Source organism: Spermophilus citellus (genome assembly GCF_964194105.1).
Source record: "Spermophilus citellus genome assembly, chromosome: 9".
Taxonomy (NCBI): Eukaryota; Metazoa; Chordata; class Mammalia; order Rodentia; family Sciuridae; genus Spermophilus; species Spermophilus citellus.
In genome coordinates, this window is record NC_138191.1 from 58,282,213 (window position 1) to 58,304,103 (window position 21,891).

The 21,891-nt window shown below is 36.2% G+C and overlaps 1 protein-coding gene across 1 annotated transcript in view; it reads right to left on the reverse strand.

Moving 5' to 3' along the window:
• Positions 1-21,891, reverse strand: part of CCDC18 (coiled-coil domain containing 18) — a 115,673-nt gene that overhangs the window by 67,533 nt on the left and 26,249 nt on the right. The window contains exons 10-15 of the mRNA XM_081307403.1: positions 19,726-20,017; positions 16,969-17,093; positions 15,658-15,815; positions 11,189-11,409; positions 8,344-8,454; positions 7,590-7,721 (exon numbers count right to left, since the gene is read on the reverse strand). Coding sequence (XP_081163529.1) covers positions 7,590-7,721; positions 8,344-8,454; positions 11,189-11,409; positions 15,658-15,815; positions 16,969-17,093; positions 19,726-20,017 — 1,039 coding nt within the window. The remainder of the gene's footprint in view (positions 1-7,589; positions 7,722-8,343; positions 8,455-11,188; positions 11,410-15,657; positions 15,816-16,968; positions 17,094-19,725; positions 20,018-21,891) is intronic.

Genomic DNA, 21,891 nt, shown 5'->3' on the forward strand with positions numbered 1-21,891 from the left:
ATGGGTGTCCTATTGAGGAATTTGGAGCCCGACCCCACAGTATGTAGATCATAGCCAACTTTTTCTTCTATCAGACGCCGTGTCTCTGATTTAATATCAAGCTCCTTGATCCATTTTGAGTTAACTTTTGTGCATGGCGAGAGAAAGGGATTCAGTTTCATTTTGATGCAAATGGATTTCCAGTTTTCCCAGCACCATTTGTTGAAGATGCTATCCTTCCTCCATTGCATGCTTTTAGCCCCTTTATCAAATATAAGATAGTTGTAGTTTTGTGGATTGGTTACTGTGTCCTCTATTCTGTACCATTGGTCCACCCGCCTGCTTTGGTACCAGTACCATGCTGTTTTTGTTACTATTGCTCTGTAGTATAGTTTGAAGTCTGGTATCGCTATACTGCCTGATTCACACTTCCTGCTTAGCATTGTTTTTGCTATTCTAGGTCTTTTATTATTCCATATGAATTTCATGATTGTTTTATCTATTTCTACAAGAAATGCCGTTGGGATTTTGATTGGCATTGCATTGAACTTATAGAGAACTTTTGGTAATATCGCCATTTTGATGATGTTAGTTCTGCCTATCCATGAATAGGGAATATTCTTCCATCTTCTGAGGTCTTCTTCTATCTCTCTCTTTAGGGTTCTGTAGTTTTCATTGTATAAGTCTTTCACCTCTTTTGTTAGGTTGATTCCCAAGTATTTTATTTTTTGGGGGGATATTGTGAATGGAGTAGTTGTCCTCATTTCCGTTTCAGAGGCTTTGTCGCTGATATACAAGAATGCGTTTGATTTATGCGTGTTGATTTTATATCCTGCCACTTTGCTGAATTCATTTATTAACTCTAATAGTTTCTTTGTAGACCCTTTTGGGTCTGTTAGGTATAGAATCATATCGTCTGCAAATAGTGATAATTTAAGTTCTTCTTTTCCTATTTTTATGCCTTTAATTTCTTTCGTCTAATTGCTCTGGCCAGTGTTTCGAGGACTATGTTGAACAGAAGTGGTGAGAGAGGGCATCCCTGTTTTGTACCAGATCTTAGAGGGAATGCCTTCAATTTTTCTCCATTCAGAATGATGCTGGCCTGTGGCTTATCATAGATTGCTTTTACAATGTTGAGGTATGATCCTGTTATCCCTAATTTTTCTAGAGTTTTGAACATAAAGGGATGCTGTACTTTGTCGAATGCTTTTTCTGCATCTATCGAGATGATCATATGGTTCTTATTTTTAAGTCTATTGATGTGGTGAATAACATTTATTGATTTCCGTATATTAAACCAGCCTTGCATCCCAGGAATGAATCCTACTTGATCATGGTGTATAATTTTTTTGATATGTTTTTGAATCCGATTCGCCAGAATTTTATTGAGGAATTTTGAATCTAGGTTCATTAGAGATATTGGTCTGTAGTTTTCTTTCTTTGAAGTGTCTCTGTCTGGTTTAGGCATCAGGGTGATGTTGGCCTCGTAGAATGTATTTGGAAGTTCTCCCTCTTTTTCTATTTCCTGAAATAGCTTGAAAAGTATTGGTGTTAGTTCCTCTTTAAAGGTTTTGTAAAACTCTGCTATATACCCATCTGGTCCTGGGCTTTTCTTAGTTGGTAGTCTTTTGATGGTTTCTTCTATTTCCTCTATTGTTATTGGTCTGTTTAGGTTGCCTATATCCTCCTGACTCAATCTGGGCAGATCATATGACTTAAGAAATTTATCTATGCCTTCACTATCTTCTATTTTATTGGAGTATAAGGATTCAAAATAATTTCTGATTATCTTCTGTATTTCTGAAGTGTCTGTTGTGATATTGCCTTTTTCATCCTGTATGCTAGTAATTTGGGTTCTCTCTCTTCTTCTCTTCGTTAGCATGGCTAAGGGTCTGTCAATTTTATTTATTTTTTCAAAGAACCAACTTTTAGTTTTGTCAATTTTTTCAATTGTTTCTTTTGTTTCGATTTCATTAATTTCAGCTCTGAATTTAATTATTTCTTGCCTTCTACTTCTTTTGCTGTTATTTTGCTCTTCTTTTTCTAGGATTTTGAGATGAAGTATGAGATCATTTATTTGTTGGTTTTTTCTTTTTTTAAGGAATGAACTCCAAGCAATGAATTTTCCTCTTAGAACTGCTTTCAATGTGTCCCATAGATTCCGATATGTTGTGTCTGTGTTTTCATTTAACTCTAAGAAGTTTTTAATTTCCTCCTTGATGTCTTCTAAAACCCATTGATCATTCAGTAACCTATTGTTCATTCTCCAAGTGATGCATGATTTTTCCTTCCTTCTTTTATCGTTGATTTTCAGTTTCATTCCATTATGATCAGATAAGATGCATGGTATTATCTCTACTCCTTTATATTGTCTAAGAGTTGCCCTGTGACATAATATATGATCTATTTTTGAGAAGGATCCATGTGCTGCTGAGAAAAAAGTGTAACTACTTGATGTTGGGTGGTATATTCTATATATGTCAATTAAGTCTAGGTTGTTAATTGTGATATTGAGTTCTATAGTTTTCTTATTTAACTTTTGTTTGGAAGATCTGTCCAGTGGTGAGAGAGGTGTGTTGAAGTCTCCCATGATTATTGTATGGTGGTCTATTAGACTCTTGAACTTGAGAAGAGTTTGCTTGATGAACATAGCTGCACCATTGTTTGGGGCATATATATTTATGATTGTTATGTCTTGTTGGTGTATGGTTCCCTTGAGCAGTATGTAGTGTCCCTCTTTATCCCTTTTGATTAACTTTGGCTTGAAATCTATTTTATTAGATATGAGTATGGACACTCCTGCTTGTTTCCGCAGTCCATATGAGTGGTATGATTTTCCCCAACCTTTCACCTTCAGTCTATGTATATCTTTTCCTATCAAATGTGTCTCCTGTAGGCAGCATATTGTTGGGTCTTGTTTTGTGATCCATTCAACTAGCCTGTGTCTCTTAATTGGTGAGTTTAAGCCATTAACATTTAGGGTTATTATTGAGATATGGTTTGTTCTTCCAGCCATATTTGTTTATTAATGTTACTAAACCTGATTTGTTTTCCTCTTTGATTACTTTCCCCCCTTTACTGTCCTACCTCCCACTGTTGGTTTTCAATGTTATTTTCCATTTCCTCTTCCTGTAATGTTTTGCCAAGGATGTTTTGAAGAGATGGTTTTCTAGCTGCGAATTCTTTTAACTTTTGTTTATTGTGGAAGGTTTTAATTTCATCTTCCATCCTGAAGCTTAATTTCGCCGGATACACGATTCTTGGCTGGAACCCATTTTCTTTCAGTGTTTGAAATATGTTATTCCAGGATCTTCTAGCTTTCAGAGTCTGTGTTGAGAGATCAGCTGTTATCCTGATTGGTTTACCCCTAAATGTAATCTGCTTCCTTTCTCTTGTAGCTTTTAAAATTCTCTCCTTATTCTGTATGTTGGACATCTTCATTATAATGTGTCTAGGTGTGGATCTCTTATGATTTTGCACATTCGGCATCCTGTGGGCTTCTAGGATTTGGGATTCTGTTTCATTCTTCAAATCTGGGAAGTTGTCTCGTATTATCTCATTGAATAGATTGTTTATTCCTTTGGTTTGGAGCTCTGTGCCTTCCTGTATCCCAATGACTCTTAAGTTTGGTCTTTTAATGTTATCCCATATTTCTAGGATGTTCTGCTCATGGTTTCTTAGCAGATTGCTGAGCTGTCTATGTTCTTTTCAAGTTGAAATACTTTGTCTTCATTGTCTGATGTTCTATCTTCTAAGTGATCTACTCTGCTGGTAGTATTCTCAATTGAATTTTTAAGTTGGTTTATTGCTTCCTGCATTTCTAGGATTTCTATTTGTTTGTTTTTTATTACCTCTATCTCCCTGTGAAATTATCTTTTACTTCCTGGATTTGTTTATGTAGTTCCTTGTCAAAGTGATCTTTCATTGTCTGATTTTGCTGTCTCATGTCTTCCTTGAGAGTCCAGATCATCTGAAGCATGTATATCCTGAACTCTATCTGACATTCCATCTGTTGCAGCTATTACCTCTTCTAAAGTTGAGTTGACCTGCATTGCTTGTGGTCCTTTCTTTCCTTGTCTTTTCATACTGCTCGCGTTTCTTTCTGCTTGGTGAAACTGTTGTGTTTTTGAAATTTTCCCCCTATTTATTTATATTGCTCTTGTATAGTTGGGAAATCTCCCTTGCAGGGCGGGTAGTGGCTGTGCTCCTCCTCTAATTAGGGTGATCTGTCTACCACGCTGGTCGGTCGCAGGTCTGCCCACCCTGCGGGCGCGGGTGGCAGCTCTGCTCTGCCCCCACTCCAATTGTGGTGACCTAACTACCACACCCTCGGGTCGTTGGTCCTGATCCGGATGTGGGCGGCGGCTCTGCTCGGCCCCTGCTCCAATTGGTGTGACATGTCTACCATGCTGGCAGGCCTCTAGGCCTGTTCCGCCGGTGGGTCACAGGTCTGCCTACCTTGCGGGCTCGGGCGGCAGTTCTGCTCAGACCCCACTCCCAGTGGGGGTACCTGACTGCCTCTCCAACGGGTCGCTGGGCCTTTTCCAGACACGGGCGGCGGCTCTGCTCCACCCCCACTCCAACCAGTGTGACGTGACTGCCTCGGTGCTACTTGTCCACCACGCTGGCAGGCTACCGGGCCTGTCCTGCCAGTGGGTCGCAGGTCTGCCTACCTTGCAGGCTCAGACGGCGGCTCTGCACAGCCCCTACTCCAAATGGGGTGACTTGGCTACCGCGCAGTCGGGTCGCTGGTCCTGTTCTAGGCGTGGGCGGCTACTCTCTTCGGCCCCAGCTGCAGTTGGGGTGTCGTGATACCACGCCGGCGGGTCACTTGGCCTGCTCTGGGCGCAGGCAGCAGCTCCACTCTGCCCCCCTGGCCCCCACAGCACCCAGTAGGACCCGGACCGAGAAGCAGTCACCGCAGGTTCCCCAGCCCTGGGCCAAAGCAGCTTCGGGAGCCAGAACCCGGCCTCTTCGATCCCGGCCACGCTCCGCTAGGAGCAGGCTCCAAGGAGCGACCCCCGCGGGTTCCCCAGCCCCAGGCCAAAGCTGCCCCGGGAGCCATAGCCTGGCCGCTCCAAGCTCTCCGAGCTCGGTGCACGCTCCACTGGGAGCAGGCTCAAAGACACAGTCCCTGCGCGCTCCCCAGCCCCGGGCCAAAACTGTTCCGGGAGTCAGAGCCCAGCCGCCCCGAGCTCAGCCCACGTTCCACTTGGAGCTGGTCTCAACACGCAGTCTCCGCAGGTTCCCCAGCCCTGGGCCAAAGCAGCCCGGGGAACCAGAATCCGGCCGCTCAGAGCCCGGCGCATGCCTTGCCAGGAGCGAGCCCCAAGGAGTATTCTCCACAGGTTCTCCAGCCCCGAGCCTGAGCGATCTGTCTGCGAGACGCAGGCAAATACCAGCCTGAAATCACCTGTTCCGTAGCTGAATGAGCTGAGATCAGTAGAAAACAGGGATGATTACATCAGCTCTCCAAGATGGCGGCTGCTGTCCTCCTCCGTGGTCCGACCGGTGTCGAGAATCGAACTGGACCGCTTCTCTCCTCTGTCTCAAAGCCGGAACTCAGCACTAAGCACGGCCATTGCACCACTGGCAGGAGCCCCCAGAATCCGCATCGCTGCACTCCTGCTCCGGCACCTCGCCGCTTCCGAGCGCGCGGCACAGACTCCAGCTGCGGGGCGGTCCGCAGATCAGGCAATGCGACCCTCCGTCGGTTTTCTTCTTTTTTTAAATATTTAATTTTTAGTTGTAGCTGGACACAATACCTTTAGAGTGTGTGTGTGTGTGTGTACACGTATTTATTTATTTATTTATTTATGTTTATCTCTGGCTGCTTTCAAGGTTTTTTCTTTTTTTTTAAATATTATTTTACAGTTGTAGTTAGACACAATACCTTTATTGTGTGTGTATGTATGAATGTATGTATGTATTTATCAACTTACTTATTTACATATTTATTTATATGTGGTGCTGAGGATCGAACCCAGGGCCTCGCACGTGGAAGGCAAATATTCTACAGCTAAGCCACAACCCCAGCCCTGGTTTTTTTATTTGTTTGTTTGTTTGTTTGTTTTTGTGGTGCTGGGGATTGAAGCCAGGGCCTTGTGCATATGAGGTATGCACTCTACCAACTGAGCTGTATCCTTTTTTTATGTTCTTAGGTAAAGTGCTTGCATAGCAAAGGTAAGGCCCTAGATTCAATTATCAGTACCATACAAAACCAATAGATAAAATAAAGTTAAAATAAAGATAAAATAAAGTTAAATTCTCAAAAAAAAAATGAAGACTAGGGCTCATTTTGACATATACGTACATGCATGGAATATAATTTGCTTCAGTTTGTTCCTTGGTACTTCCACTTTTCCTTCTTCCCTTCCTCCCCCCTTTCCACTTCCTCTGTTCTACTGGTCTTCCTGCTATTCATTTATTTTTTTTCAATTGGTGCTTTAAAGATTTTTTTTTCTAAGTTTTCAGCAAGGATTTTGATGTGTCTGAAAGTAGTCTTCTCTGATTTTATTCTCTTTGATATTGTTGAAAATGTAAATTTTTTCTGTGATCAAATTTGTAAAGCTATCAGTCTTATTTTTTCAAATATTTTTCTGCACAAATCTCATGCTCCTCTCCTTCTAGGATTACGATGACAAGAATGTTAGAACGTTTGATAATGTTCTTTAAACTCTGTTCAGTATTTTTCTCAAATCTTTTGTTTTTCTTTCTCTTACTCAGAGAAAATAATATCTACTGCTCTATACTTAAGCTTACACTCTTCTTGTCACCTCCATTTGCTCATTCAAATTTTCTATTTTTTATTTAGTCTTGTGTTCTCTGTATCATATCATTTTTACTTTTTAAATTAAATATTTATTTATTAGTTGTAGTTGGAAACAATACCATTATTTCATTTATTTTTATGTGGTGCTGAGGTTCGAACCCAGGGCCTTGCACATGGCTAGGCAAACACTTTACCGCTGAGCCACAACCCCAGCCCCAATAACATTTTTACCTTTAACTCAACATTAAGAGTGCCCCGAGCTGGGATTGGAGCTCAGTGGAAAAATGCTTGCCTAGCACATATGAGGCACTAAGTTCAATCCTCAGCACCACATATAACTAAAAATAAATAAATAAATATTTTTTTAAAAAGATGATTACAGTTGAAATGGAAAGCATATTGTATTGAAAAGCATTGGTGGGGCTGGGGATGTGGCTCAAGCGGTAGTGCGCTCGCCTGGCATGCGTGCGGCCCGGGTTCGATCCTCAGCACCACATATTAAAAAAAAGATGTTGTGTCCGCCGAAAAACTAAAAAATAAATATTAAAAAAATTATCTCTTTCTCACACACACACATTAAAAAAAAAAAGTTAAAAAAAAAAAAAGAAAAGCATTGGTGGGTCAGAAATGTAGCCCAAGGGTAGAATGCTTTTTCAGCATGTATGAAACCATACGTTCAATCCCTAGCATCACAAAAAATGAGCATTATAAAATGGATCTGAAGTGAGATTATAATTATAGTGCTGCTAAGTTTTTTGTCCTTGTTTCCTCACCTACAAAATAACCAATACTGTGCTAGTAATGAGGTTCTCTTCATCACTAACTATGCATTACTTACTCTTTCAATCTGTTTTTCCATTTCTTTATGTTGTTCAAGATGAATTTTCTTTGCTTTTTCAAAGGCTAAGCAAATTTTCTCATGCTCTGTATTGATATTGGTTTCTAGACTCCTTATCTTTTCATTCTTTTCCTAGAAATATAAAACAGGTTTAAAATATAACTAAGCCAGGTACAGTGACACACTATGTAATTCCAGTGGCTCGGGAGGCTGAGGCAGGAGGATCACGAATTCAAAGCCAGCCTTAGCACCGGCAAGGTGCTAAGCAACTCAGTGAAACCTTGTCTCTAAATAAAATATAAAACAGGGCTACGGATGTGGCTCAGCGGTCGAGTGCCCCTGAATTAAATCCCTAATACCACACCCCAAAAGAAGCATATTAAAAAAATACTATTTTAATTTTATTAAGATAAAAATGACAAAACTTGAGGGGCTGAGGTTGTGGCTCAGTGATAGAGCGCTCGCCTAGCATGTGCAAGATGCTAGGGTTCGATCCTCAGCACCACAGAAAAATAAATAAATAAATAAAGGTATTGTGTAAAAAAAAAAAAAGACAAAACTTGAATAACAACTTGTTGTATTAGCCTATTAACTTGAAAATACAGAAACAAACAAAAAAAAAAGAATGACAAGAAATTCAGTAGAATTTTTAATTTCCTACTTAGTATGTTTTATAGTAATGATACAAAAACAAACAAGCTATCACCAGTACCTAAAAGTCAGAGTAAACTTGTAGCAAAAAGGTAAATTTTACCATAAGTTCCTGTTCAAGTTCTGCATTTTTTGCAGCAGCTGATGAATAAGCAACTATTTTTTCTTCTAACTGTTTCTCTAGAGTTAAAAGCTGAGAGCATTTCTTTGTCATCTGAAAATACAATAAAGTATAAAATTAATTTTTTAAGAATATACATCCTAAAATCAAATACTTGCTCCTCTTTTTGAAGTTTAAATACATTGTGTCTAGATAAATAGGGCAAATTTATGGTAATAAACAATTAAGGCACAAAGTGAATAACCTTTTAATTCATGTAATTATTAAAACAAGTGACAATTTAGAAAAAAAATAAATAGTGTTGGGTTGAGGCAGTAGCTCAGCCGCAGAGCACTTGCCCAGCATGTGTGAGGCACTGGGTTTGATCCTCAGCAACACAAAAAAAAAATAAATAAATAAAGGCATTCTGTCCATCTACAACTACAAAAAAAATTAAAAAAAAAATAGTGAAAGGAAGCCAGGCATATCATATCACTCCTTCCATTAGGAAATACATAAGTAATTTAATTTGCATCCTAATCCTTTTTTTCTTTTTTTTTTCTTTTCCTTGTACTATTGGGGACTGAATTCAGAGGTCTCTACCTTTTCCTAACCCATTTTTTTAAAAGTAGTTCTTACAGATTGAAATTAATATTGCAAAACGTTAACAGTAGTTATTTCTGGTGGTAGAATTATCAATGTTTATTTTCTTCTTTTTCTGTTTCTGAATTTTAATGTTCAACAAGACTATTCTGTTATTTTTTTTAAGTTATTAATCTCAGTACTTGAGAATTTTCTAAGTGGCAGCCTGTAATTATACACTAAATCTCCTTTTCGATTATTAACTGAATTTCCTATCTTACAAGTCTTTTCCATGGACTTGACTATAAACATTAAGACACAAAATTAGACATTTAAAAAACATCCTTGGGCTGGGGCTGTAGCTCAGTGGTAGAGAGCTTGCCTTGCATGCATGAGGCCCTGGGTCGATCCTCAGCACCACATAAAAATAAATAAATGAAAATAAAGATATTGTATCCATCTACAACTAAAAAAATATTTAAAAAAAATATTTTTAAAAAAATCCTTATGGTGCCTGGAGTTGTGGATCAGCGGTAGAGTGCTTGCCTCGTGCATGCAGGGCCCTGGGTTCAATCCTCAGCACTACATAATAAAATAAATAAAATAAAGGTATTGTGTCCAACTACAACTAAAAAATAAATATTAAAAAAAAAAAATCCTGGGCTGGGGATGTGGAGGTGGCGTGTTCGCCTGGCATGCACGGGGCGCTGGGTTCGGTCCTCAACACCACATAAAAATAAAAGATATTGTGTCCACCTAAAAAAACTAAAAAATAAATTTAAAAAAAAATCGCAGGCTTCATCCGTAAGCCTGAAGGTTGAGTATCTAATACATACCATGTAATCCTGGTCTGCAATTACCTAATGAGGCATCCTTATCCTTTCCTAAGTGAAAATCAAGATCAGATATTCATAAAACATTTCAGAATACAATCCATAGTATATCTATATCAGATTCACATGCAGTTTTTAAAAAAAATGTAAATTTCTGAGCCATACCCAAAGCCTGCTGAATAAAAATTGTTAGAATAGTACCCAGAAATGTACATGTTTGAGAGGCTTCCTAGGTGGCTTTATTATGGGCCAAGCTATAATGGGCAATGACTAAACAAGACTCCATTTTACCTTAAGACTCCATGTTGTGACTTCTCTCATGGGAAAACCCCACCTCTGAACCCACCAAGGCTTGCTTAGCATAGCATACCGGCAACACAATGGTAAAACTGTTCTTTCTGTCCTTATATACTAAACTTGTGCAATGTACCATAACTGCATAGAATGTTTGTCTAGACGTTAGTAACCATTCTTTAAATTGTATTCAATTAGGGTCGTTTTGACCCACTTTCCCATTTGCTTATGATTTTAGACCTCATGATTTTGTTCAGGAATCATAGCCACAACCACTTATGATAAATGTACTGATATGCTTTATTTGTGGTTTTGAACTATAAAAGATTCGCTCTAATCCCCTTAGGGATTAGAGGAGTGCAGACTTGCAGTCTGCCTTTTTGCTGGTGAATAAAGGTTCCATCTCCTGTTTTGAAACTGACTCAGTCATTGATTACAATCTTACCATAATAGTTCTGATGTTTGCTAAAATTTTAAATCCTCTACCACTTCTTTTCTTTCAACTACATAATCCAAATTCTCCTCTTCTTTTTTTTTTAAAAATTTTTATAGTTGTAAATGGACAGCATGCTTTATTTATTTTTTTATGTGGTGCTAAGGATTGAACTCAAGTGCCTCACACATGCTTGGCAAGCACTACAGCCCCAGACCCCAAATTCTCTTCTTGTAAATTTGCATTTACCTTGCCAACTTATACTGTGGAAGAAATAATAAACTGCAATGCAGTATTAGTTTCACCAAATTTAGGACCTTTTAGCCAATAGGGAGCATGTTCCTATTTTAATTTAAGTTAAAATAACATGTTTCCAAATATAATTTCTAAAATAGTTTAAAGCTTGGCACGGTGGCACATGCCTATAATCCAGAGGCATGGTTGAAGGGGACTCAGAGGGTGAGGCAGTAGAATCACAGGTTTAAGGCCAGCCTCAGCAACTTAGTGATACTGTTTCTAACTAAGAAATAAAAAGGGCTGGGGATGGAGCTCAGTGTTAAAGTACCCCTAGGTTCAGTCCCCAATATATATCTATGTGGTACCATTTTGCAAAATTTATAAATCTAGACTTAAATTGTTACAAAATCCCACAAGGTATTTTCTATCTTCAAACTTAGTACACGTGCCCAGCTAATTTGAAGCTTACTTCACTTTCTAGTTTGGTAGAGTTTGAAGCTTTCTCTAGAAGCTCCTCTTGAATCAGTTGAAATTGACTAGTTCTGTGAGCCATGTTAACCTTCAGATCAGAATTCTCAGCTTCTATTTGCATCAGCTTAGTACGTAATTCTTCTATTCCAGTAGCAAGTCTTTGCCTCTCTCTTTCATATTGCTTGTTCATAGTCTGTTGATTGCGGTCTTTTATAATTTCTGTTGATGAACACAAAAGGAAAAATTTTCTGGATAAAACTTCAAATACAAAAATAAATATAAATAGTTGAAATATTTAACCATAAAGTTTAGTTTCTGATTTAAAGAATAAAAAGAATGTAGAAGGAGACATGCAATAAGGAAATGGTAAATAAAGCACTTTCTAAGTTAAATATATAACAATGAGTGAAAAAGCTCTTCTGAATCATTTATTTTACTAGGTATCTAAAGACTATTCCTTATACCAGAAAGTTAAGAATGCTTCCCACTTTTTAAGATACTATTTTTAATAGAAATAATTATAAAATGCTTTATTTTTTAAAAAAGTTGCTTTGTTCCCCTAAACTAAAGATAATCATAAAATTTATGAGGACAATTTGAGTTTAAGAACTTTTTTTTAAAGGGGTAGTGAAGATTGAACCCAGAGGTACTTTACCATTGAGTTACACCTCTAGTGCTTTCTATTTTTTATTTTGAGAAAGAGTCTCACAAAGTTGCATAAGTTCTCACTAAATTGCTAAGGTTGGCCTCGAACTTGCCATCCTCCTGCCTCAGCCTCCCAAGTCACAGGATTATAGGGTATGCCACTGCATCCAACCATTAAGAATATTTTTATGTACTATTTGTAGATACAGGTTCAAAAGGTACACACAGTGAACCCTTTCTAGTCTTATATTCCTTACTTACAAACTAGCTGAAGAAAATACACTGAAATTTTAAAAACTACTAAGGTTTATCACAGGTAGCTTTCTGACTATGTCTTCTCTCCATTATAAACATTATACCTTCTCCTACTCCACAATACCTGAATTTTCAAGAGCACTTTAAAAGGCAAAATGTAGGTGATTATATAAGAATACACATATGGAAACAAGGAGAGATACACTTTGCCCTCAAGGGTTGGATAAGAGGCTATTTCCCATCAATCCCCCATCTCCACAATATTTTACTTTCTAAGCTATCCATGACATTGACTCTATTCTTAGATGTTAGACTATATGACACATTATATTTATCACTACCTATAATGACCACCATTCCCTCTGCTAATCACATCATTCTCTTCCCATTCTAATTACTTAGATACATAATTTTATGTCACTTCTAATGCTAACAGCCCTTTGTATTTAAAGATAGATTGTGATATTTATTAATACCCAGGGCAAACAACCACTAAAAAAAGTAAAAGTATACAAAGAGTATAGTGTATGAATCAAGAGTGGAAATAAGACATGAGATGCTAAAATATACTTGAACCCCAAAAAAGGCAAAAAAAATGAATAAAATGGAACATTAAAAAATGATAGATTAGACCCTCCAAATACCAATATTACATTAACTATAAGCAATCTAAACACCCCAATAAAATTCTACTTAAAACACAAAAACTGACTGAATGGATATAAACGCAGGACCCAATTATATGCTTTTTAAAAAAATTTTATTTTATTAATTTTAGCCTTATTTTATTTATTTATATGTGGTGCTGAGGATGGAGCCCAGGGCCTCACACATGATAGGCGAGTGCTCGACCACTGAGCCACAACCCTAGCCCCCAATTCTATGCTTTCTATGAGAAACTCACTATCTATAAAGACACAAATTCAAAGGATGAAAAAAATGATTAAAAAAAACCACCACTGAAGGGCCTATATTTATTTCAAACAAAGCAGCGTTCCTACAAGAAGTATTACTAAGAACTAAAAGAGACATTTAATATAATAAAAGGGTCTATTCAAGAAGAAGGTATAACAATCTCAAATAATATGTATATAATATGTTCAAAATACAAGCAGCAACAATTGACAGAATTGAAAGGATAAATAAACACACATACAGATATATCTGAAGATTTCAATACCAGTCTCTCAGTAATTGACAGAATAAATACACAGAAAATCCTTAGGGATAAAGAAAACTTAAATACAACCTTACGATTGATAGTAAAAAAAATCCCACCCAACAATCACAGAATAAACAATTTTTCAAGAGCAATTAGAACACTAAGACATGCCAGCCAATAAACAAAGTCTCAAAGTACTTTCTTCTTTTTTGTTTTTAAATTTATTTATTTATTCTGATTTGTTATATAGGACAACAGAATGCATTTCAATTAATAGTACACATATATAACACAATTTTTCATGTCTGGTTTTACACAAAGTAGAGTCACACCATTCGTGTCTTCATATATGTTCTTAGGGTGATGATGTCCATTTCATTCCACCATCTTTCCTACGCCCCTGGCTTCCTCCCTTCTCTTCCCTCCCCTCTGCCCTATCTAAAGTTTCCTCCCATGCTACCCACCAACCCCATCCCCATTATGGATCAGCATCCTCATATCAGAGAAAACATTCAGCATTTGGTTTTTTGGGATTGGCTTACTCCACTTAGCATAATATTCTCAACTCCATTCATTTACCTGCAAATGCCATGATTTTATTCTTTTTTAATGCTGAGTAATAGTCCATTGCATATTCAAAGTACTTTCAAAAAATAAAATCAAGGCTGAGGGGGGTAGCTCAGTGGTAAAGAATGTGCTTAGCATACATGAAACCTTGGGAATGGGAGTGAGAGGAGGAGGAGGAGGAGGAGGAAGAGGAGGAGGAGGAGAAGGAGAGCCTTTATAAGTAATGTGAGAAGGAATAAAAAGAATTCTGATGGAAATGTTATGTCTTGATTGTGGTGATAGTACCGAGAGTATAAACAAGTTAAAAAAAAACACACTTGTAGCAAAACTTACCAAAATTTTATATTTAAAATGAGCACATCTTATTGGATTTTATTAAATTTTATTTCAATAATATATTTGGTTTTTTGGTACCGAGGATTGAATTCAGGGGCACTCGACCACTGAACCACAGGCTATTTTGTATTTTATTTAGATGCTTAGCACCTCGCATTTGCTGAGGCTGGCTTTAAACTCATGATCAGCCTCAGCCTCCCAAGCCACTGGTATTACAAGCATGCACCACCACGCCCAGCTCATTAAAATATATTTTAAGGGGCTGGGGATGTGGCTCAAGCGGTAGCGTGCTCGCCTGGCACGCATGCGGCCCGGGTTCGATCCTCAGCACCACATACAAACAAAGATGTTGTGTCCACTGAAAACTAAAAAATAAATATTAAAATTCTCTCTCTCTCAAAATAAATAAATAAATAAATATTAAAAATATATATATATATTTTAAAAATATAATGCGAAGTCCAAAAATTCTGAAATAATTTGCTCTCTTACCAGAACATAATTACTCATAACAAATTATCAAGTGTGCTTAACAGAAACCAAACAGCTGTTAATTTGTTTCTTTTGTTTGTTTTCTGTGGAACTGGGAGTTGAACTTAGTGTCTCATACATACTAGGCAAGCACTCTATTGCTGAACTACATCCCAAGGCTTTATATGTTTTAAATTTTGAGACAGGGTCTTACTAAGTTGCTGAGGTTGGCCTCAAAGTTGTAATCCTCCTACCTCAGGCTTCTGAGTAGCTGGATATAGGCATGTGCTACCATACCCACCTTAATGATAGTGTTTTAAAGAAATAGATCAGCTATACACAATGGCACACATCTGTCATTCCAGCTACTTAGGAGTCAGGAGAATCACCAGTTTGAGGCTAGCCTCAACAACCTAGCAAGACACTGCCTCAGAATTAAAACTAAAAAGGGCTGGAGACATGGCTCACTGGTAGAATAACCCTGGAATTAATCCCCAGTACTGTAGTATTTCAGTCCAAAGAATAAAATAAAATAGTATTGCCAAGAACTCTGATTACCATTTATTAAATAATTCAACATTATATACACAATGGAATATTACTCAGCAATAAAAGAAAATGAAATCATGGCATTTGCAGGTAAATAGAGCTAGAGAAGATAATGTGAAGTGAAGTTGGCCAATCCCTAAAATAAACAAATTCCGAATGTTTCCTCTGATAGAAGGAGGCTGATTCATAGTGGGATCTAGTGCTCCCTAGGGGGAGCATGGAATAGACAAAATCTAAATAGGGCAGAGGGGTGAGAGAGGAAGGGAGGGGGCATGGGGGTAGAAATAATAGTGGAATGTGATGGACATTACTATCCAAAGCACACACATGAAGACACGAATTGGTGTGAATATACTTTGTATACAACCACAGATATGAAAAATTGTGCTCTATATGTGTAATAAGAATCATAATGCATTCCACTGTCATATATAAATTTTAAAAATTAATTGAAAAATAATAATTCAATAATATATACTCACCACCTTGACTACCACCTAGTTTTACAGGTTCTGTTTCTAAAGTAGTCAACTTGCCACTTTCTTGGCTATTCTTACAAATAATGTTCTGAGATAACTGGTTTGCAGTCAGATTTGCATGAAGCTTTTGAATCTCCGCCTCTTTTATTGCAAGCTTAATCCTGGCACAAAACAAAAGAATCCAATATGACAGTAATTCTGTAAAAAATATCTCATACTACTTTTCACCTTTCAAAGTGGCAAAATTTTAAAATTCTGATATTAGTTAACTCTTAGGCAGGATATAGAAACTTTTATATATAAACAGTAGGATTATAAATTAGTTTAGCTACTTTCTAACTTGATTGAAACTAGTAAAACTAGTAAAATATAGATGACCTACAACCTAGAAATATGAGTTTTAGGAATATATTCTAGAGAAGCTCTCATATATATGTGTAGGGAGCCATGTATAAGGATTTTCTTTGTAACTATATAATAGAAAAAGACTAGAAATAAGGTAATTATCAATAAAAGAATAGATAAATTGACACCATTCTAGAAAAAAAATCCTAATTATTAAGATCAAACTAACCACCCAAATCTATTCATGGATCAACCACTCTACCTATCCCAACATGGATGAATTTTTTTAAATGGGCATGGTGGGCATGTCTGGGCATGGTGGCACATGCTTTTATCCCACCAACTAAGGAGGCAGGAGGATTCCAAGTTCAAGGCCCTAAGCAACTTAGTGAGACCCTGTCTCAAAATAAAAAAACAAAAATGACTGGGGATATAAAGCACTCTTGGGTTCAATCCCCAGTACCAAATAAATATTTTTAAATGATGTTGAGTAGAAAAGCAAAACTGCAACTATAGAGTTCACTTTTATTTGTGTATAAGAGAAAAAAAAATGTTCACAATATGGACAGAAAAATACACAACAAATTCATAATAATGGATAAGCAGGGGAAGAATTAGATACGCAATAAGGATCAAAGGGTATTATCCATCCTGTAATGTTTTATTTTTTATTTAGAGAAAGAGATTTGAAACAAATATCACAAAATATTAAGAAGAATCAAATCTTAGTTGTGGAATCAGTATTTGTTATAATACTCTCTGAACTTTTCCTTCTGTATTTTTTTTAATTATTTTATTTTATGTGGTGCTGAGGATCAAACCCAGGGCCTCGCTAGGCGAGTGCTCTACTGCTGAGCCACAATCCCAATCCTCTTTCTGTATTTTTTTAATTTTCTCAACTAAACACCTTCATTTAATTTCCAACAAAACCATTCTATTTGTTGTAAATTCAAAATATGAAAAACATACCTCAATTCTGAAATCACCAATTTATTTGCCTCACAGCAGCCAATGCAATTGTCTTCTTTGTTTGACAAACTACTCATCTGGTGCTTAGAAATGGATGATTTAAAACCAAGTATTTCTCTTTTTAACTACAAGTTTAAAAAACAAATGTTTGTAAATTGTAATACACATGTGGATGCCATTGTTTTCTTATTCAGAACTCTTTAAGTTTGAAAAATTGTCTAAATTTAATAGAAGCAACCTAATGTCCATCAATAGGAAAATGTACAAGTACATTAGGAAACATTTGGTTAATGGAAAACCTATAATTAATTCAGATAATTGGAAAAGTATAATAGTTAGATAAACTTGAGTTACATAAATTAATATGGTTACATTTTACAATACCAAGTAAAACAACAAATTCCATTGATACACAAAGTATTTTAAAAAATATACTAAGAAGGGCTGGGGTTGTGGCTCAGCAGTAGAGCATTCACCTAGCATGTACAAGGCCCTGGGTTCGATCCTCAGCACCACATAAATACATAAATAAAATAAAGGGATTGTGTCCAACTACAAGTAAATATACACTTAAATATATGTGTGTGTGTGTGTGTGTGTGTGTGTGTGTGTGTGTGTATAGGTAGACGGATAGAGAGAGAGAAATGTATGGGCATGGTGGTGCACGCCTGTAATCCCAGCAGCTCTGGTGGCTGAGGCAGGAGGATCACAAGTTCAAGGCAAGACTCAGGAATTTAGCAAGGCCCTAAGCAACTTAGTGAGACCCTGTCTCAAAACAAAAACTAAAAAGAACTGGGAATGTAACTTGGGATCCTGGGTTCAATCCCAAGTACCAAAAAAAAAAAAGAGAGAGAGAGAGAGAGAGAGAGAACAACATATGTATTTATATAGAAATTTATATGTGGCAACATTTAAATTAAGGATGAAAAGGATACAAAAGAATTTCAGAATAGTTGCTACTTTTGCATTTAGAGGGAGAATAGAGCTGACAAAGTACATATAAAGGTTTTACCTATAAAATTTATTCTAAAAACATTTGAAGTTGATAGAGCAATGTGTCCCATATTTTGCAAATGCTAAGCTACATTACAAATACTAAGCTAATTACACACTCCAGAAGTAAAAAAGTTCACTTTTTCAAACTATATCATCCTTAGCACTTCATGAAACATAGCATCAAGTATATATTATCATATCAATTTCATAGTCATATATCAAATAATTCTTAACTCTAAGCACATATGAAAATTTTAATTTAAAATGAAAGTTATCTGTATATGATTACTTTCTAATTTCAAAAGCAAACATTAGATTAAAAATCCTAGTGCTGGGGTTGTGGCTCAGAGGTAGAGCGCTCGCCTACCATGCATGAGCCACTGGGTTCGATCCTCAGCACTATATAAAAATAAAATAAAGATATTGTGTCCACCTACAACTAAAGAAAAAATGTTTAAAAAAATCCTAGCAAATAATTAATATCTAATACAGGGCCTCTCAAATACTCAGCAAGCACTCTACCACTGAGTTATACCCCCAAACCAGTTCCATGTCATTCTCATAACTACATTTAAAGTTGCTAAACATTAGCCATTGAGGAAATGAAAATGTAAACCACAGTGTGATACTACTTCATACCCACTAAGCAAAATGACAATGACAAGTGTTGACAGGCATGTAGAAAAACAGGAACTCTCATATACTGCTGGTGAAAATGTAAAACAGTGTAGCCATTTTGGAAAACAATTTGGCATAAATTTACCACATGACCCAGCAATTCTATTCTTGGATATCTACCCAAGAGCAATAAAAACATGACAAAGACTTCTATGAAAATGTTCACAGCAGCTTTATTCATAATAGCCTAAAAGTAGAAATAATCCAAATGTCCATTAATTGGTAAACAGATGAAATGAAATACTATTCAGAAATAAATAAGAAATGAAAAACTGATATGTACAACATGAATGAACCTCAAAAATATTAAAAATATAAAATAATAGAAAAAATATGTGCAAAAGACCACATATTTTTACGTTTTCATTCTTCAAAACAGCCAGAAAGGAAAAATATATAGAAACAGAAATTATTAGTAGTTTCCCAAGGGTATGTGGTGGAGGTAGAGCACTAATTCTAAAAGGACACAAGAGATCTTTGGGGGATGGCAGAAACTTGAAACTGAATTGTGGTGATTATTATAAGATTTTTAGCAAGTTTATTAAGAGTCTTAAAACAAATACCACAATGCAGGAAATTTGCCCAGTACTGCAAATAGAAAACTATTTATAATTTAGTAAATTTACTAAAAATTACTAACATTTCAAATGGTTGAATTTTACAGAATAAGTGATATTTTAATAAAGCTATATTTTAAAAAATGTGCCATTCTTATATATGGCATCATATATAAAAGAAAGTATATAGGGCTGGCATTGTGGCTCAGTGGTAGAGTGCTCATGTAGCACACGTGAGGCACTGGGTTTAATACTCAGCACCACATAAAGATAAAATAAAGACATTTTGTTCATCTATTTAAAAAAAAAAGAAAGAAGGAAAGGGTACAGAAGAAGAAAGGTAAATGTGAGGCAAAAATAGGAATTAAATAGAAAAGAAATTGGTGCCAAAGTACAGACAAGTAAGAACAAAACTAAAAGCTAATAAAGCAACTCCAAAATGATGTTCTCTCATAAAACACTTGAGTAAAATTTTTCTTTTCCATGATACAACAAGTACAGTACATTTCTTTTCACACATACTTACTGGCAAATGGGATATCATTTTTCCCAAGCTTCTCAGTTCTACCCTTGAACTTTCAATTTCCTGCTGACATAAATCTAGTCTCTCATTCTGTGCTGCAACACGAACCTTTAATTCTCGGTTTTCATTCATCAGAGAAAATTTTTCTCTCAGTATTTCTTCTTTGTCTTCTAACTCACTTTCTAACTTCAGAACACTTTGTCTAGATTCAGTTAATTGTGCCATGACTTCTGAATTCTTCACTGCCATGATTCTTAATTTTTCTTTTCCATTGTTATTTTCTTCTTTTAACTGCCTATAAAAAATAAATGAAAATAAAATGTGCATTCATTTTTAATAATCATATTTACATACTCTAAGTACAGAAATACTGAAGTGCCAGACATGGTGGGACACACTTGTAACCCCAGTTACTCAGGAACATAAATTTGAGGATAGCCTTGGCAACTTAAAAAGATCCCTATCTCAAAATAAAAAATAAAAAGGGCTGGGATGCAGCTTAGTGGTAGAATGCCCCTGGGGATCAATGCCCAAGAATTGAAAACAAAAAACAAAAGCATTGATGCAAAAACCCTATCAAACTGCTGGGCATGGTGGTGCATGCCTATAATCCCAGTGGCTCAGGAGGCTGAGACAGGAGAATCCCAAATTCAAAGCTAGCCTCAGCAAAAGCAAGGTGCTAAGTAACTCAGTGAGACCTTGTCTCTAAATAAAATACAAAATAAGGCCAGGTTAAGGCTCAGTGGGAAAGTGCCCCTGAGTTCAATCCCTGGTACCCGCCCCCGCCCAAAAAAAAAACCCTAGCAAACTGAATACATCAGTACATTAAAAGATTATTCACCATAATCAATTGGAATTCATCCCAGCAATGAAAGGATGGTTCAACATAGGCAAATATACCATACTAATAGAATGAGGGGCAAAAATAACATAGTTATCTCTTTTTTTTTTTATTGGTTGTTCAAAACATTACACAGCTCTTGATTTTTTTTATTTTTTTATTTTTTATTTTTTTAAATTTTTTAATTTTTTTAGTTATCTCAATAGATATGATAAAAATAAACATCCCTTCATGATAAAACTGCTAAGCAAACAGGTGTAGAAGGAACATATCTCAATACAATAAAGGCCATATACAATAAGCCAAGAATTAACATTATACTGAATGAAGGAAAGCTAAAGCCTTTCTCTTTAAGATTTGGACAAAGAAAAGGATTTCCACTTTTATCACTTTTATTCAACATGGTATTAGAACTCCTAGCCAGAGCAATCAGGCAAGAGAAAGAAATAAAGAATATCCAAATTTGAAAAAGGAAGTCAAAATGTAACTCTTTATAGATGAATGAGTTTATTATATATAGAAAACCCCAAAGGTTTCACCAGAAAACTATTAGAACTAATTACTGAAGTTAGCATGGTTGCAGAATATAAAAATCAACACAAGAATCAGTAGCACTATTATTCCTCTGGTGTTTTGTTTTGTTTTGTTTTGTTTTTTGAGTGCTAAGGCTCAAACCCAGGGCCTCATGCCCAGGTAAGCACCCTGAGCTACTCCTCAGCTCTCAAGTAGCATAGTTATAATGACAACAGTGAATAATCTGAAATCTAAATCAAGAAAGCAATCCCATTTATAATAACTACCAAAAGATACCTAAGAATAAATTTAACTGAATTAGTGTAAGATCTCTACAATGAAAATTATTATAAAATACTGATGAAAGATATTTAAGAGAACACACACACACAAAAAAAATGGAAGGTATTCATGGACTAGAAGAATCAATATTGTTAAAATGGTTACATTACGGGCTGGGGATGTGGCTCAAACGGTAGTGCGCTTGCCTGGCATGCATGGGGCGCTGGGTTCGATCCCCAGCACCACATACAAATAAAGATGTTGTGCTCACCAAAAACTAAAAAAACAAATATTAATAAAAAAAATTCTCTCTCTCAAAAAAAAAAAAAAAAAAAGGTTACATTACCCAAAGCAATCTACAGATTCAATGTAATCCCAATTAAACTACCAGTGACATTCTTCATAACAATAGAGAAAACAATGTTAAAATTTATATGGAACCAGAAAAAGCTCAATAACCAAATTTCTTGCTATTCTGAATAGCCCAATCAATCTTGTGCAAAAAGAACAAAACAAGAGGCATTATATTATCT